Consider the following 16,921-nt stretch of genomic DNA (forward strand, 5'->3'; position numbering starts at 1 on the left):
GGGTCGGACTAAGATGTGGGGCCTTAGGGGTCCAGGGACATTTACTGACTAATCCTTGTGTTACAGAGTACATGTAATACTCAGGGATGCATCGTACCTTTATTCGACACATTATAGAATTTTGGACCTATCTAAAAAAGAGAATTTGTATAAGTTTTGTCTCGTTTTATTAACACCCTCAGGGACTGTAGCTATGTTTGATTGTAGCTGCAGTACGGGTTTAGCAATCCCGAGGTACCCGAGCTATAATAAAGCCAGTCGGCTTCAATCGTATAAAAATGAGTAAGAATTAAACGAATGTCAGTACTATTTAAAATTTGTTTGCTTCTTGGACTTGGACATTGTATGTTAGTACAGTCAATCATTTCTTAAACTTTCCATTGTTTTCCAAGTATGAATGAACTACGAACAATTTTTATTTGAAATTTGTTTGCTTCTTGGTTCTAAGCTTTCCATATCAATTCATTATACGCATTGATATCAAACTTTTAATTCTTCTTTGCCCAAGTGTGAATGAACTCTCAAAAATAAATTCAATTCCCAACTTTCCTTCCTCTAAAAATATTACTGAGTGTCCCAGTACACATAGCCCTGGGGTCTAGAAAGTCTTAGTTCGGTCCTGCACGTTACACACGCGTCCACATGTGTCCACATGTGGCCGGATGGGAAGAGAAACGATCACGCCGCGCCGAAGCGTTCTCCGTGCAACGTGCACAAACAGTAGCACCAGCGCGCGAAAAAGGTACGCTAACTCGATCACTACCTATCTCGTCAACTACTCTTCTAGTGAAATTTGAATTCCGTCTTTAATCGTTTTCTATGCGTAACACGAAATAAATGCCGCCTAAGCGTCTCTGATCTATCTTACTGTATTTTACACAATCCCTTATCGATCATCGCCTCGATCACAATTGTGCTTCGGAAGCTATTTCTTTTTTATATCGGTTTCCATCGATTTCAAACGATGCTAATGGGTTTATTTTATTTATTTTTCTTTGCAGTGTCATACGTCACGAGAAATTCAATGTCTTAAATAGTTCGAATGATAACAAAATAACAATAGTTCCCACATTAACCCAAGCTTAAACACGCGCAAAATGCGGGTCACGTTCGCGCCACGTGAAATAAAGGGCACTACCGGTCTACACGTGTTCATTATGATTATTTTCACGGCTGCACGTGACACGTATATTTTAATACACTCTTGGGGTCTAGCTCCTTCGAATTCACAGCATAGAAAAACGAACATTCAGACGGAGAATATATATAATGCCGTTCGCTGTTCTCGTACTGAGTTCTTATTCAGTCATCGTGAGCGTATATTCAATATTCACGATAATTTAAAAAGCAAAAATTTAAGAATTCTTGCATAATTTTGCGTAAAACTCACGCAATTATGATCGAAGCGATGAATTGCTACAATGCCAGGACGATGCAAGATCGATTCCCCGATGTTCCTTGCTATTTTACACTCTCGCACATTCGCCAGGTAAAATTCTCCTTCTATTTATTATTCTTTACATAGTATCCCCCAACATCCGTTTGTTTACCATTCAACATTTTTGAAAATCGTGGTATACTATTTTGTATTAATTTTCTTTGTTAATTTTTATTCAATGAAATTCCACTGTGGTGTATTTTGGCCCCCACTCCGTCAGCCAGAGAATTGTTAAAGGAGCAATGAGAATGGTATTTGTGTAGATGCTCGCGATTAAAGCGAGAACACCTGTGAATGCGATCACGCGATCCACGGAACAGTGCAGATAAATAGCCGAACATCCCGCGAAACGTCCTTGCATCGTCCCGTATTCTTACATAAGACAACATCCGAGTAGATATCAGCCGAATGGGAACTGACTCTAAACACGTATTCTGCCTTTAATCACGCGATGCAAAAATAGGCTTTCCTATTTCCGGTCACCTAGTACCGGAGCGAGTGACACAGCGATTCTACGGATCTACAGAGAATTCCCAAAGTTCCTTACAATCTAGTATCAATCGTTTTCTTACTAATTTCTCTTGTTCTTCTGTTCATCCATAGAGGTTGTTCTACATTATTACAGCGCGAGATCTCCTGGATCTATCGAAACGAACGTATTCCGATTGTTCGCTTCGTTTCTCTTCTTTTTTAAATCTCTCGACCGCCAGCGATCAATGGGAACTGAATATAATTAGCAAACGATAATTAATTACGCTGACACTGCTTTCTGAAATAAGGATTGCTGTCAAATAAGTGTTTATGAAAGAAAAATTTGTCGATTCTTGAGTACAGGTATCTGAGTGTCTCGATAAACCGAGTTGGGGCACCTAAGTGGATAAGCATATCTAAGTATTAGTACTTAAACGTCCACGTGCACTGAGTACCGGTATTTGAGTGCTCCTATATGTCGAGCACTAATGCTTCAGTATTCTGATAACTTAGTATCCGTATTCAAGTGTGTTAGCTGTCTGAGTACCTGTATTCAAGCACCCAAACGTATTAAATGCTAGCACTTCGGTATTCTGAGACGCTTAGTATCCGTATTCGAGTGCATCAGCTGACTGAGTACCGGAATTCAAGCATCCAAACGTATTAAATGCTAGTACTTCGGTATTCTGAGACGCTTAGTATCCATATGCGAGTGCATCAGCTGACTGACTACTGGTATGAAATCACCCAAACATATTAAATACTAATGTTTCAGTACTCTGACGCTTAATACCCATATTCAATTGCATTAACACCCCAAGTACCGGTATTCGAGCTCCCAAAACTCATTGAGTAACATTATCTAGGCATATCAGTTTACTAAATACCAGAATCAAAATATTTGAATATATACAATACTGCTATATAACCATAGCTCCCAGAAAGCAGTTCGCCTACAATTTCTGTACTGTTAATTACAAAGTCACTTAATAATAATTCAGCGATCACATCTTATCAGATAGCTACGATGAGTCTATCGAAATGCCTCGGAATACGTCGTTTCTCGGATCGGGGAATCGTGAAAGGTACAATGAACGAAAGTTGCGCGACAATTTGATTTGGTCGCACAATAGTTTTCGACGTACAGACTGGATTCGTTTGCAAATGTACAATGTCGGCCTCGGTATCGGTTAATACAGTAACAACGAATGGGAAGGGATGATGGTCGAGGGAATAGTGGTCAGGAGTGGATCAAGTTCGTGAAGCTGGTGCACATCATACTATTTTTTTTTTTCTTACATACTGTGTCGATAAACGTCTAAGTACCAGTGTGATTGATGGTTTTTTATGCGCACATACGGTTTTGTCTTTTGTTACTTGCTCTTTTTTTTTTACATTACATTAAAATATAACACCAAATCTCGACTTGCTTACGTTATACATATACATATGTGAGTTGTGTTTTTTTTCCTCTATTTTTTGTCTTTTTTCTTTTGTTTTATTCATTTTTAATGTATTTAGCGATGATCGTTCGAACAGTCTCTCACCATCAAGCGTTTAGAAGAGTTCCGAATTCAATATTACGTGCTCGCGTTTTCGCGTTTAATTGACGACACTCGGGAATAGCAGGCTTCGCGGATAGCGTTCAAGATTGTCGAGGAGAAAATTTTTAAGTTTTGGGTTGCAACATATAAAATCTGTCACATTTATTTACGAATAGCCTTATTATACCTCACTGTCTTGAAAAATATATTTGAATTAAATTGAAACAACAAACGTTAATCAACAATGTGTTTATAATTCTTTATGGCAACGTCCAAATAAATAGATTTACATTTAAACAACCCTGTATGATACACTCTTTAATCAGGAATTTATACAAGCTGTATTTCAATAAATATTTAAAAAATTCAGAATTGTAAAGGACAATACTGAAACGAAATAGGTATTTTATTTGTTGCAACCCAATACTCTATGTATATAGTGGCGACTCTTGAACAAGTTTGCATGGGATGAGTTGTACATTCATAATTTATCGGAATGTGTAATTAAACGTTGAAGTTGAACCCTCGGTTATCTTTTGGTCGCTATCCTTGACACTTCGAATACGGAATGTGGGGTGTACGCCTCAAAATTTCCTGAAGCTAGTCGATGCAAATAATTGCGAGTGGAAAGTTATCGTATCAGGCAAGGAGAGCGATGAGTCAGTAGTCGAACGCTTGCAATCAAAACTCATACTAAGATATGTAAGTTAGTAGCTATGAGGGCATTATAAGGACATTATTTCACAAGAAAGTGAAGTGAATGACAGTCACGAGAAGGAAAATGAGCATTCAAGAGTACCAGTACTTAGGTATATCAGTATTCGAGTGAATTAACATACTGAGTACCGGTATTCAGGTACCTAATCTCTCTGAGTACCAGTATTTAAGTGTATTAGAATCAGGCACTAGTATTTTAGTGCTATGAGACGTCAAATACCTGTATTCTAGTGTAACAGGATACTGAGTACCGATATTCAGGTGCCTAATCTCACTGAATACCAGTATTTAAGTGTATTGGACTCGAGCACTATTATTTTAGTGCTATGAGACATCAAATACCTGTATTCTACTGTAACAGCATACTAAGTACCGGTATTCAAGCATCCAAATGTTTCGAATACCAATATTTAGATGTATAATACCGACATTTACTGTTCTGCTATTAAAGTTAACACGTGAAAATCAATCCCTCTTTCTACAATCTTTTCCCACCCTTCTGACAGTTATCATTGCTACAAAATTCCTGTGTACTTCTTAATTAAGTATAAACATAATACACTAGCACGAAATTATTTCTATCAATATAATTATAATAGATCTTCTCACGAAACCTTAATAAAATGGCCCAGAAGTATAACTTACGCATCCTGTTTATCGCAATTTAGGATCGCAAGCATTCGAACACCTTCCCAATCGACTGTATGCAGTTTCATTAAACTGAACTTTACTCGATTGCACGCGATCTTGCAATTGAGAATAATCATAGTCGTCTCGAATCGGGACACAATAGCATCCCCTGGGTGTCTCGTCTCGACTGTGCACGAAAAAAAGTGGTGCACAGAGATTATGCGCGCACGGGGGTCGGCAGCAGTGCGATGATAGAAAACGAGGGAGCAGCGCAAAGACAGCAAAAGATTCGTTTCACAGCCTCAGTTAGGAGAATTAGATTAAAAAGAGCGTTTTCACTTTGTTTCAGTGCACTCAAAAAATGGACCCGTTGCGACCCTTTTTTTTCTGTTTTGGAACATAGAACCGTGTCCGCCGCGGCAATTACGGATATAATGTTAAACTCGGAAGTCTTCCAGAGACATTCGTAAAACCGATTGGTCGAAAATATTACTTCTAGAATCCGTTAGGGTACAAAGTATAGTTGTGAACGATTATCATTAGATAATTGTAACGATAAAAATGGACATTGTCTTATCGTGGGATGGAATAGGCTGTGTAAGCTCCGTCAATGCTAGATGCTCCGTTGCAATTTCAGAAATAAAGTAAAAACTAGGAAAAGAAAATTTACCAATTCAATTGAAAGTATCAGAAAATAGTGACATAGAATGTTCATGGGGTCTTTCTGGCAGCGACATGAAACATTAAGCGTACCATAGGAATTTTTTTCGAAGTCCATAAGATCAAAAAGGAATGCAATGTTTTTTTTTTTCTAATAATAATAGTACTCAGAAAGAGTGCAAAAATATTTTTGTATGAACTTTATTGGCAGATTAATATATTTAAATTGTTTTATCTCGACTGGAGTTACTTCGCCATAAATAAATTTTATAACGTTCGTACAAAAATATTTATATACTCTTTTCGAATAATTGTACGACTACAACAAACATTGGAATCGTTTTTTACTTTATAGACTCCAAAAAAAAAAAAAAACCTAAAGTGTGCTCAACACACCTGAAAGACCTATGAACCGTTAGAAAGGTATGATGAAACGCAAAAAGACGTAATACGAAACGTAACCGAGAAATCAGAGTACGGTATCGAGAAAATAAACAAATAAAAAGGGAACACATCAAGTCTGAAATGAAAATTTTATTAACCTTATGCCGGGCAGGCATGTAGCATCACTGTGACATCGTGAGTCTTAAATTTCTTTCATCTTTAATAATTCTTGATTACCAAAAATGGACAGAATACCTGGCGGTCGCGACGATTTCCTTTCCCGTAGGCGACGTATATAAGATATTTTTGTTTATTATTTAGTCTTTTAAATTCGCGCGATAGAGCAGCCAGAGGGAGGTTCGCGGCCTACTACATCGGGGAAAACGTCGCGTCGACAGGCGGAGTTTATTATTTATATTCAATAAATATTACATACAGTAATACGTTCATTACCGATAGCGTTAGTATTGTTCTAATTGGACAGAAGTTGTTGGTTGTGTTTGTAGTTCACAATTTGGGCGAAATTTTTACGATTATAATCTTAATTGTTAATTGCGTTATTATTTCTCTCTCTCTCTCTCTCTCGCTCTCTCGCTCGCTCTCGTCTTTTTCACTCGCTTCTTGCTTTCTTCCTTCGCTTCATCGCGTCCCTCCATACTCTACACAATCTATTCCGTGAATTAAAAAAAATATGATAGTAGTTATCGTCGTTTGATTTTGTCACACCGAGACGTATCACGGGGTTTACATATCGTTTCGCGTCTCGGGAGAGTCCGTTTTTTTTTATTTTCTTCGTCATTTTTCGTTTCGAAAAAAACGGTTTACACATATATATATATAATATACCGTTGGTGTGGATTTCTTCAGAGTCATGCGAAAAATGAAATCGATCGCCACCCGTGCTGAGCAAATCGCGTTGAAATGTATCAAATATATATATGTATATTATATATAGTTCCTCGCGATAAGTTTGTGGTGTCGGTGGTGGTGGTGTGGGGCGGGGGTAGGGGTTGGGGTATACGCTTATTGCGAACAAACAAATTAACGTTCTGCCTTCTGCCAACGAAACACGAATTGAACAAAATTAAGCAAGCTCGTTTATGTCGATTCTTCTACTATCTAATAAAACTTACGAATCTAGTATTGCGATCCTAGAACGGGCACGTTCGCATCTTCGTATCGGTTCCGATCGTCGTACGCGATCTGTTCGCGTCGCGCAAACGCGCCCGATTTGTTCGACGAACTGCGCCGTATTATAAATTAAAAGTGTGTTACGTTCGCGTATAAACACAATGGTGGACAGAGGATGTATGTTACAATAAAAGGAACTTAACAGATTTCGCTAAAAAAATACAATATATGAAACAATTGTATACATATAAAATCTTCAAATAATCTACACAACGCGGTAATTCGTATTCAAAGGATCTTGGGCGTTCCTCCTTCCACGTGTCGAGCCACATCTCCAACGATTCAAATTACCACCGTGGTAATTTTGGAGAGTGTGTGTATGGGTATATATGTTCGTGTGTGTGTGTGTGTTTGTGTCACCAGTGATGAATTTATAAAAACGCCAATTTTTTATCACTGACGACTGTATTCACTTGATATTTGTGGATGCGAATTTGGTTGCTTAATCACTATGGAATTATTTCTTTAAATTGCAGTTTGCGCCTCGACGATCGTGTGTGTTGCGATCGAGGCTCGTGGGTTCTTCTTTTTCTCAGGGGGTTGTAGGGGGCGCTGGTGGGGGGGGGGGCCCCCGGGGGAAAAATCATTATCAAACTCGACTTTTGTTTCGTTTTTTCTTCTCCCATTTTTCGACAGCCTTAGACAATGTACAATTCGTTATAATCGCGAAACTGAAACGACGTTCTCCTCTCTTTATGTAAAAGGTAAATGGCTCATCATCCCAGTCGTTAAAATAAAAATTGTGGAATGCATGTACAAATCATTAAAATCATCGTCGCTGACTTCTCGATACATAAAGACCAACTATGTATCGACTCCCCTACGCTACTGAAAATTGCGAAGTAGATTACTATGCTTTTTCTCGTTATTTCAGCATGTTCCGCTCGAATCGGGAACATCCCATGCCTTTTCTTCATATTTTTTTTCTTTTTTTGTGTGATACACATTAATGACCTAATATTTCAAGTAATATTTGTAAGTATTAATAATCCATAGCTGCCCTAACGTCTAAGGGACTGAAACACTGCTGCTACACATATCATAGGCATGTAGCAATTAGGATATTTAGTGACTTATTAGTTAAACGAAGTTACGGTGAAGCGGGTGTGATCCGTTTACTTGCCCCGTGGAGAAGATCGTGTGCCTGTCGTTGAGAGGCCTTCTCCTCGGCTCCGACTTCTGTGCAAGGAATGTAAACCCTCACCTGAAACACCATCGATCCACGATTAACCTGATCATAATAGATCGTGACATTGGTACAGGGTAAAAGGAGGAAAACTAATTTGCATTTAACGCTAAACCTAGAACGATAATATTAATTGTATGTAATTGTATATAAAATAAATAAATTGTAGCATTATAATAGTAGTTGACGTGGTAGTAAAGTGAATAATACATGGAAGAATTATATATACAATATATAAATAATATACAGTATACAGTTGTTACATGTGCTATTCAATTTGGTACTACGTCAACTATTTTTGCATTAAATTGAAAAAGGTGCCTTTAAGACTAGTCATTTGAACGATTGCGATAGATACAGGCATAAATAGAATGTAGGTAGATTTAGTGTTAAAGACGAAGTAATATTGCAAGGTATTGTAGTCTTGAACGACGACAGATATTAATTATTTTACTATTAAATGACAATGTTAATAAGGAAATGTTCAAATGGTAACTTTCAGCTTGCTCAAGTGCTTTGTAAAATATATACAGAGTCAGTCACCTAAGCTTTGTACCTTGTATCATCACTTAATAATAAAAATATTCAATCTCATTTAAAAACCACCAATGATCTAGAAATCTCGGAGAATATGACCTCCAGATAAATTGATTTGCGTACCACAATATTATATCAGCCTCGAAATCAAACATTTTCCTCTTGAACATCTTCGTATCATTAAAAGCAACGGAGAAATTTTAGATACCAAAATTTAAAAGATTCACCCTGTATACGTTTTCCGTTGGCCTTGAGAGCCACAGGACAAAGACATTTGTGTTTAGGTCGGAATCCGCTTCAATAGAGTCGCAAAAACTTGAGAAATACCAGGAAACAACCTCGAGGCGTACGAAATTCTCGCGGTTGGAATACCAGTGATAAGAGTAGCGGGGTGGAAGGAAGGGCTCCTCGGTCGTTTTCGGGTTGAGATCGGATCAACGCGCAGTCGTCCTCGATCTCTCCAAGCGGTCGCGTCGCGTGAGACGGCTCGCGTGTTTATTCGCGATTAAATCAAACGGTATCGGTATTAAATTGTTTCGGCTGACAATTTTCATGTGATATACACATACTTCGTCATTCAAAAATCTGGACACTTTCTCAATTCTAATAACTATTTAAAATAATTGTAGGTTCGCGTGTTTATTCGCGATTAAATCAAACGGAGTAAACGGTATCGGTATTAAATTGTTTCGGCTGACAATTTTCGTGTGATTTACATATACTTCGTCGATTAAAAAATGTGGACACTTTCTCAATTCTAATAACTATTTAAAACAATTATAGATTCGCGTGTTTATTCGCGATTAAATCAAATGGAGCAAACGGTATCGGTATTAAATTGTTTGTGCTGACAATTTTCGTATGATTTACACATACAGTATCACTAAAAAATATACGATGACTTAATTCTAATAACTATCTGAAAAGTTACGACTATCATTTAATGAATTTCACTGAACCTTACGTATTCTACTATATGCTACAAGTATATTCGATCAATAATTCATTAAAATATCTCTCTAATAATAATAGAAACTAATTATATCGATCTTCGCTACGTACGTTTGCTATTAATTTTTGTATAATATTCGTACCTCTGCTAACGCTTCTGCGCATCGGTGCAGATTGAGGAAGAGTGAAAGTGTAGTGCCTAAGTGCTCTGCCTCGTTTGTCCTGGATTAATTTGTCCACTTTTACGAAGATCCCGCATTTCGGTCGACACGTGAAGTACCTATGGCCGTTCACAGCACCATCGTTTTTGCCTGGAACAATCACCGAATCATTGAGTTCTTTGAATCCAAGAATGGTCAGCGTTCGCATTCAGTACACATTCTGAAGCATTGACGATTTAAATATGACCTCCAAGCGAGACATCGCAAAGAAAAGCGATCACTATACAACTAGCACGATAGTAAAATGGCTATCAGTCTTCCAAGTCGATATAGAAAGGAATGATCAAGAATCTTACCAGTCGGGGCGTCAAGTTCGATTCCTATCCACGATCCAGACGCGAACTCTGTCGGACCAACGTACGCTATCACTCCTGAATAACTATAGGGACGAACCAAGACGGATTCGCCAACTACAACCCAGTCTGGGAGCGGTGTTTCGACCCTGCTCAAATCGTGCCTCGAACCGAAAGCTGAACTCTTGTCGCTAGTGTCGTCTGCTATCGAAATACAAGAAAAGAGTGTTAATATCAAGTTGCGAAGATGTACGGGATCTGTTATTGATGAAGAATGCCAACGTACCGTCGATTCGTTCAGAGGAGCTGTTGTCGCCGTTTTCGTAGGGCATGTTGGGTTGCATCGATTGTTCCAGTCGTGCTGCAGCTTTACTCTCGGAATGCTGTGGACGGACCATGGGGAACGAAGCTCTGTGCTGGGAACTGGTAGGCCTTCCTGTGCTGGCAGAAGCTTTCCTTCGTCGCACAACCTGGACAACAAGAAACCAGAATTAAAATCTTCGAAGGTATCAGATTTATGTATATATATTATATTATATGTATTATATATACATATATATATTTAATACTGACATATTTACTAACTTTTCTATATGTTGCACTTTATAAATAATTTAGTACACTCAATTTAGCTACACGTTCTTGTCCAAAGATTATAGTGGCACCATTTTGACATAATGCTTCTAATTAATAAATATTCACATAATTTTTAATCTTTTACACATTCTAATGTAGTACATGTTTAATACTGACTTATTTACTAACTTTTCTATTTACTAACTTTTCGAACTTCACTTCATAAATAATTTAGCACGCTCAATCTAGCTACACGTTCTTGTGTGAAGATTATACTGGGACCATTTTGACATAATTCTTCTAATTATTAAATATTCACACAACTTTTAATCTTCCATGCATTCTAATACAGTACATGTTTAATAGTGACTTATTTACTAGCTTTTCTATATACTGCACTTTATAAATAATTTAGTATGATCAATTTAGAACACCTTTCCTGTGTAAAGTTTGAAGTGGGATTTTGATCCAGTGCTTCTAATTAATAATTTATTATTAATTACCTTGCCCGGTGGCAGTTTGGTGTGAACGACCGAGTTGCCCTCCAAAGGGCTTTCCTCTCCGGAATTCGACGTCTGACTGACCTCCATTTCGCTTTTCCGTCGATTGCTCAGACCCTGACTCGACTGGTCCTTTTTCTGAACGGTGTTGGCGTGCGACGTGTTGCTGGTCGTATCGCTATCGCTTTTCGTTGAGGAGACTGGACTGTCCATATCCGCGTCCATGTAGACACCTGTGTCCTCCAGGTTCTTCCTAGTATGCTCTGTTAATTAACGAAACGTTTCAATAATATTGGGAGACAGAGACGATAACTTGGAGAGACACAGTAGCTTTGAACAATGTTCACTTTCAAATCCACGTTGAAGGAGAATTAAGATGAGTTGTAGGGAACCAGATATATGAATCGTGAGACTACAGTTTAGGGCTATCGTTGACTAAATTAGAACTCTACTTTTAGGTCTACGTTTAGGTTCTTCGTGTCGAGAAATAATGCTCGTTTGTGTGAAGCTGGTAGCTCACTTTGTGGAAGCTTAGAAATAATGAACAGTTTTGACTTCGTTTATCAAGTGTTATGTAGTTCCTGATCAAGTAAAGTTCTATCAATTAGGATTATTTAGAACTGTCCTTAACATGTTGAGAACTATCCAAGAACTCTTGTGGAGATAGATTGCTTCAATTTATCAGAAACTATAGAACTATTACAAATGAAGTCAGAACTCTTAATTATTTATGAGCTTCCACTAAGTTTCACACAGCCATTATTATTTTTACAAAGAGTAGAGATAGACTCATATCGTATAGGATATTTTTAGTTCAGACAGACCTATCGAAACTACAGTTTAGACTTTTCATTGACTATTTTAGACCTTTACCTGTAGGTCCCTCTCAGTACCAAGGAACAACGTTCATCTTTGTAAAGAGTACAGCTACTCACATCGTATAGGACTACTTTAGTTCAAAACAAACGAACCTACATTTCAAGGTTACCATTAACCAGCCAATAACTTGACCTTCTGATCCCTCTTAACTCTTTGTACTCGAGGCCTTTTTTCTGGTATCTATCAGCAACTCGAGATGCTTTCTTAGCATTCTATTGTCACGAATGCTAAGCTTAGATTAGCTTCGAAAAAGAGATCCTTAATTTGAGATTTGAGAATCAGGTCACCTTTGCCTCAACGACAATCGTTTTATTGACACTTCAAGTTCCAAAGAAATTAAACCTAAAGGAAAGCTAGTGATGACTCTCGACACACATCTCGAGTGCAAAGGGTTAACATCAAAAAACAATCCTCGTCTTTAAAAAGAGTACAGGTAGACTCACCTATATGACCTTCTCCCTTCATAACAACCTAACAAAACACCTTGCAAGATCGCTACTCTACTAACCCTCAGCACAGCTGTTCCCCATCACGTTCAAATTATCCAACGCTGTCGCCACCTCTCCCATGTACTCCTCAGGCGTCTCCTCCACCAAAGAGCTGTCCATTCGTTCCGTCTTCTTGCTGTCCAGTAGATTCCTATACTCCAGGTCCGGTGTCTCGTCCACGCTGATGGACTTGACCGACAGCGAGTCCTCGGACGTCAAGTTGGTGGTGGACACGGCTTGGGAACCGTAACCGCTGCTGCTCATGCTTGGCGTGCTGATCTTCGTCGATTGAAGTTCGACGAGAGAATCCAGTGTGCGTGAAGAAGTTAGTCGTTTTACTGGTTTCGCCGTTGCCTGAACGTAATCGTGTGTGATATACTTCTGATGCTTTAGAGTATTAGTTGTTTTTTTTTTTGCTAATTGAAACACATTGGGTACTTGGTGTTTCGCTTCTACAATTATGGATCTGTAGGGGGGAAGCCTGCAGGTACCAAAATGGTAGTTCGGGGCGATCCAGGCGTGCCAGACGAGGTGGCGAAATAATAAAACTGTCTATGAGCTTATTGGCTCTTATGTATAGCGTGAGAAGTAGAAATTAATTCTGTGGTTATGGAACCGTATAAATTTGATATAAATGCAATCGGTTATGACAGTATTACGACACATGTATGTATAGGAGGAAGTTTGGTAATCACGCAAGTTTGCTTATTATTGTTCTTATAACAGGTTCCGAGTACACTTGATAATTATTAGAGAATAACAATAAGGAAAATTGCGTGTTTACTGAAATTCACATATGTAGATGCATTGTAATAGAGACCAGGCTGAGGAATTTGAAGCTGGGTACCTTCATGTAACCGCTATATTTCTTTAAATTAATATTTTGAACTAGAATGGTAGTGTGGCTAGCAAAATTCACATACATGCATTGTAATAGATGACTTGAGGTCGATGACTTGAGAGGTTTTCTACCTTCACGTACCTAGTATACAGTCAGTCCCCATAAGTATATTCGTACCCTCTATGGCTATTAAAGAAATTCATCTAAATTAAATCATGAGTTTGACGTTTCCAAATAAATATTTCATGATAAATATTTACACCAAACAAACTTTTCACATATATATTAGGTTGTCCCGAAAGTTTCTTTCGCGAGTTGCACTCAATTATTTAACGTGGTCGTGTTTATATAAATAGACAATCTAATTTCATAGATATTCATGTTGTAACAGTATTGGAGCAAAATGAATCGTGCACAATTCAGTAATGAAACATGAAACATAAAATATTGTGCATGTATTACTTATTAATAAAGCGAAAGAAACTTTTGGGACAACCTAATATGTTTATATTGAATATTTATTTGGTAACATCAAAACTATCATTTAATTTAAACGAATGTCTACAATAGGCACAGAGGGTACGAATATTCAAACTAGTATTTTAATCTAGAATATTCAAAACACCTTTCTTAAACTGACCAACTACTGGTCCTTAAAATTCTTCAAAATATTTTTGACCAAGCAGAAATTATTCCTCCGTCCAAATCGAGTCTGACATGCCTGTTTCGCGCAGCAAGGTGTCTTTAGAACGTGTACTACCTGGTAGGCTTCGTATTCCAAGTAGTCCGCGTCGCTCTTCGCCTCGTCCTCGTCGTTGATAGGCGACGGCAGCTGATTACCCACGTTCGATGTCTCCTCGTGCAGGGTGGTCATTCGTAGACCCAGTTTAGCGCCGACCATGTTCGGGGATGCTAAAACGAACAAGCTCGTGTTACCGAAACCCGCGCGATCGCGACGCGAGCGAGTGAAAAATTGCGATAGCTTTATGGAACATCAGGGCCGATCTGGCCACTCCAAAGACAATCAATCGAACACCGATTTCGTGGTTTCGGTAGTCTCTCTCTCGGGTTTTCGACATACATTCTACGTAGCCAGGTAAATGAGTCGATTACACTAAAGGTGCCAGGTCGGTTCTGATACAGATTCGTGGTTGTACAAAAATATCGAACAAAAGGAGGGCCCATGCTGTTCCTAAGAACAAAAATGGATAATATATTCCACGTATTCGACTAACTTTCCCGGCAATTGGTACAGTCTCTATTTTTTTTGTCGTCGATAGTAGCTCGATGACTCGGACGTTCGTCTTTCCACAACACTTCAGGTGTTTTCGAATAGAATGTTGTCTCTATGTGTAATAATTGGACTGCGAATGTTTACGCAAAGATGAAGAATAGAAACGTGATTCAAAGCATGTTTTGTTTTCTGAATGTTTCAACGTGTATTTTATATATTTACCCATTATTATATATATTGGGTTGTCCAGAAAGTTCGTGCCAATTTTTAAGAAAAATTCAAAGACACGTTTAAATTTTGATATGTATGTATTGAATCATACAAGTACCATTTTAAAAAAATTGACATGGACTTTCCAGGGAACCAAATATTTTCATTCATCTACATTTGCTGCAATTGCATGAGTATCCGCAGTCCAGTAATAATGGTGTGTCAGTCAAGGTTACGTTTTATTCAGTATGCGAGTTAGAGCGTTGTAGTAAAATATTAGGGTTAGAAGAGGAAGCGCATACGTGGAATATAAGGCAGCCTGAGAAGTAAACATAAAACAGAGCCGAAAAGGTACAAATCATTGGTAAGCAACGAAAACACCAAACACATATGGAACTACGCACTGCGCCTTTTTGGAGGCACAGTAAGGCTGCAATTCCAAAACGACAACTACAGTTTCGATTAAAAAAAAATTATAAAAAAATAACAAACAAATTAAACAAAAGGAGAGAACGATACTTAACAAAACTGAATTACGGATTTAACAGTATACTTGTACTACGTAATGGTCGAACTAAGGAGTAAGGAAACCAAAGAGTCTACTAATCACTACGAGAATGATCGAATGGACTCTTTCAAACTTGCTAGAAGTCGGTATTTAAAAATCCTTCGTCGAACTGTTCACTTGCAAAAAATTCACTGGGAGGATCCTTCTTTGTTAACACGTTGACTGCTAAACTAGCATTCGCGATACAATTGAGAAGTGCATAATTCAATCTAGATTTATCTTCTTTGGCACCTCACCTTTAGAATTAATTAATTTTAGTGAAAAAGTAATTTGTTAATTGAAAGACTGCCGAATTGATTTCTCAAGAAGTAACAACAGATCCTTTTGTCACGTTGACCGTCCGAACAATAATCGTAAAAATTTCTACGAACTCAAAATTTTCTTTCTATCCAATTAGAAACGATACAATGAAACATTTGTGGTGAAACTCATTTTTACAATCTCTTTAAGATTCATCAATCCTGCCCACATTTTTTTTCTCTAACCTTAATGCATTTAATTCCTTAAAGTGGAGATCTTTGTCAGACAACGTGTTACGACGGGAAATATTTTAAGAATAGTAACAAAAATTTGAAGAATTCATAAATCATCGAAGAAGGGTTCTCCTGTTGCACAATCTTTAACCAGAAGATAATCTTGAAGTGAACAGAGGATTTGCGACGTTCCTCGCCGATTTCTCTCAGCGGAGGAGTTGAGAGTCAGTTTGAAAGAGCGACCAACAGCGAGTGTCACCTACACTTGGCAGAGGTGGATTGTTGCAGACGTGTCAATGAGTTGAGATTCAGGTTGAGATTCAGGAAAGTTGGTCTCGCTGAAAGGAGATAGACGTACTGATTACACGACACTCTTTGTCTCTGTTGTTGTTGTTGTTCTTTCTTTCTTTTTTTTTTTCTTTCTTCTAAACACTACGTTCCCTTCTCCTCTGAATGGCGAGCCATTGAGTGAACATATCTCTTTACAGGCCGTTTACAGGCTTATACAGTCATAAAATCATGCCTGCGGGCAAGAGAACACTGGATAGTGAGACAAACGAAATGTACACTTGCATGTGTCAAACTCGAATAGACCGAGAAACATTCAATATCGACGCAATCGCGATGGAACAATGTACAAGTAACTGCGATACAGAAACAGCATGAATTAACACTATTCTTCATTTTGTTTTTTGTTTTTTAAATCAGTCCCTTTTCTGACTGCATTTTCACCCTATATTTAGGGGTGTAACTCGCCATTTGAATTCCAAATCCAAAATGCACCGGTAGAAAAGTACATTTGGTGAGAAATGTTTGACAGAAATATATTTAAACAGAGGTATCGATATATTTCGTATCATTTTGGATTTGTTATAAGTAAACTGCGAATTTTGTGCATTAATCCAAGACAAAATATTAATATTATTGTA

The 16,921-nt window shown here is 37.9% G+C and overlaps 1 protein-coding gene and 1 long non-coding RNA gene across 10 annotated transcripts in view; one reads left to right on the top strand and one right to left on the bottom strand.

Annotated features, from left to right (window-relative positions):
- Window positions 1-5,974: 5,974 nt before the first annotated feature.
- The window catches only part of LOC128895243 (kinesin-like protein KIF13B), a 131,862-nt gene continuing 120,915 nt past the window's right edge, over window positions 5,975-16,921 (bottom strand). For 6 of the 9 annotated variants that reach the window (XM_054157670.1, XM_054157667.1, XM_054157669.1 and 3 more), the window contains 8 exons: window positions 16,256-16,330; window positions 14,268-14,419; window positions 12,687-13,020; window positions 11,303-11,562; window positions 10,510-10,693; window positions 10,227-10,427; window positions 9,853-10,020; window positions 5,975-8,239 (listed from right to left, as the gene is read on the bottom strand). In XM_054157670.1, the coding sequence (XP_054013645.1) occupies window positions 8,151-8,239; window positions 9,853-10,020; window positions 10,227-10,427; window positions 10,510-10,693; window positions 11,303-11,562; window positions 12,687-13,020; window positions 14,268-14,419; window positions 16,256-16,330 (1,463 nt within the window). In that variant the 3' untranslated portion in view covers window positions 5,975-8,150. The remainder of the gene's footprint in view (window positions 8,240-9,852; window positions 10,021-10,226; window positions 10,428-10,509; window positions 10,694-11,302; window positions 11,563-12,686; window positions 13,021-14,267; window positions 14,420-16,255; window positions 16,331-16,921) is intronic. The other 3 variants (XM_054157672.1, XM_054157664.1, XM_054157671.1) reach the window with 2 other exon arrangements.
- LOC128895264 (uncharacterized) overlaps window positions 10,614-16,921 on the top strand; it is a 74,384-nt gene continuing 68,076 nt past the window's right edge. Inside the window, exon 1 of the long non-coding RNA XR_008461738.1 lies at window positions 10,614-10,729. This is a non-coding gene — a long non-coding RNA (uncharacterized LOC128895264). The remainder of the gene's footprint in view (window positions 10,730-16,921) is intronic.

This window comes from Hylaeus anthracinus, unplaced genomic scaffold (assembly GCF_026225885.1).
Source record: "Hylaeus anthracinus isolate JK02 unplaced genomic scaffold, UHH_iyHylAnth1.0_haploid 5, whole genome shotgun sequence".
NCBI lineage: Eukaryota > Metazoa > Arthropoda > Insecta > Hymenoptera > Colletidae > Hylaeus > Hylaeus anthracinus.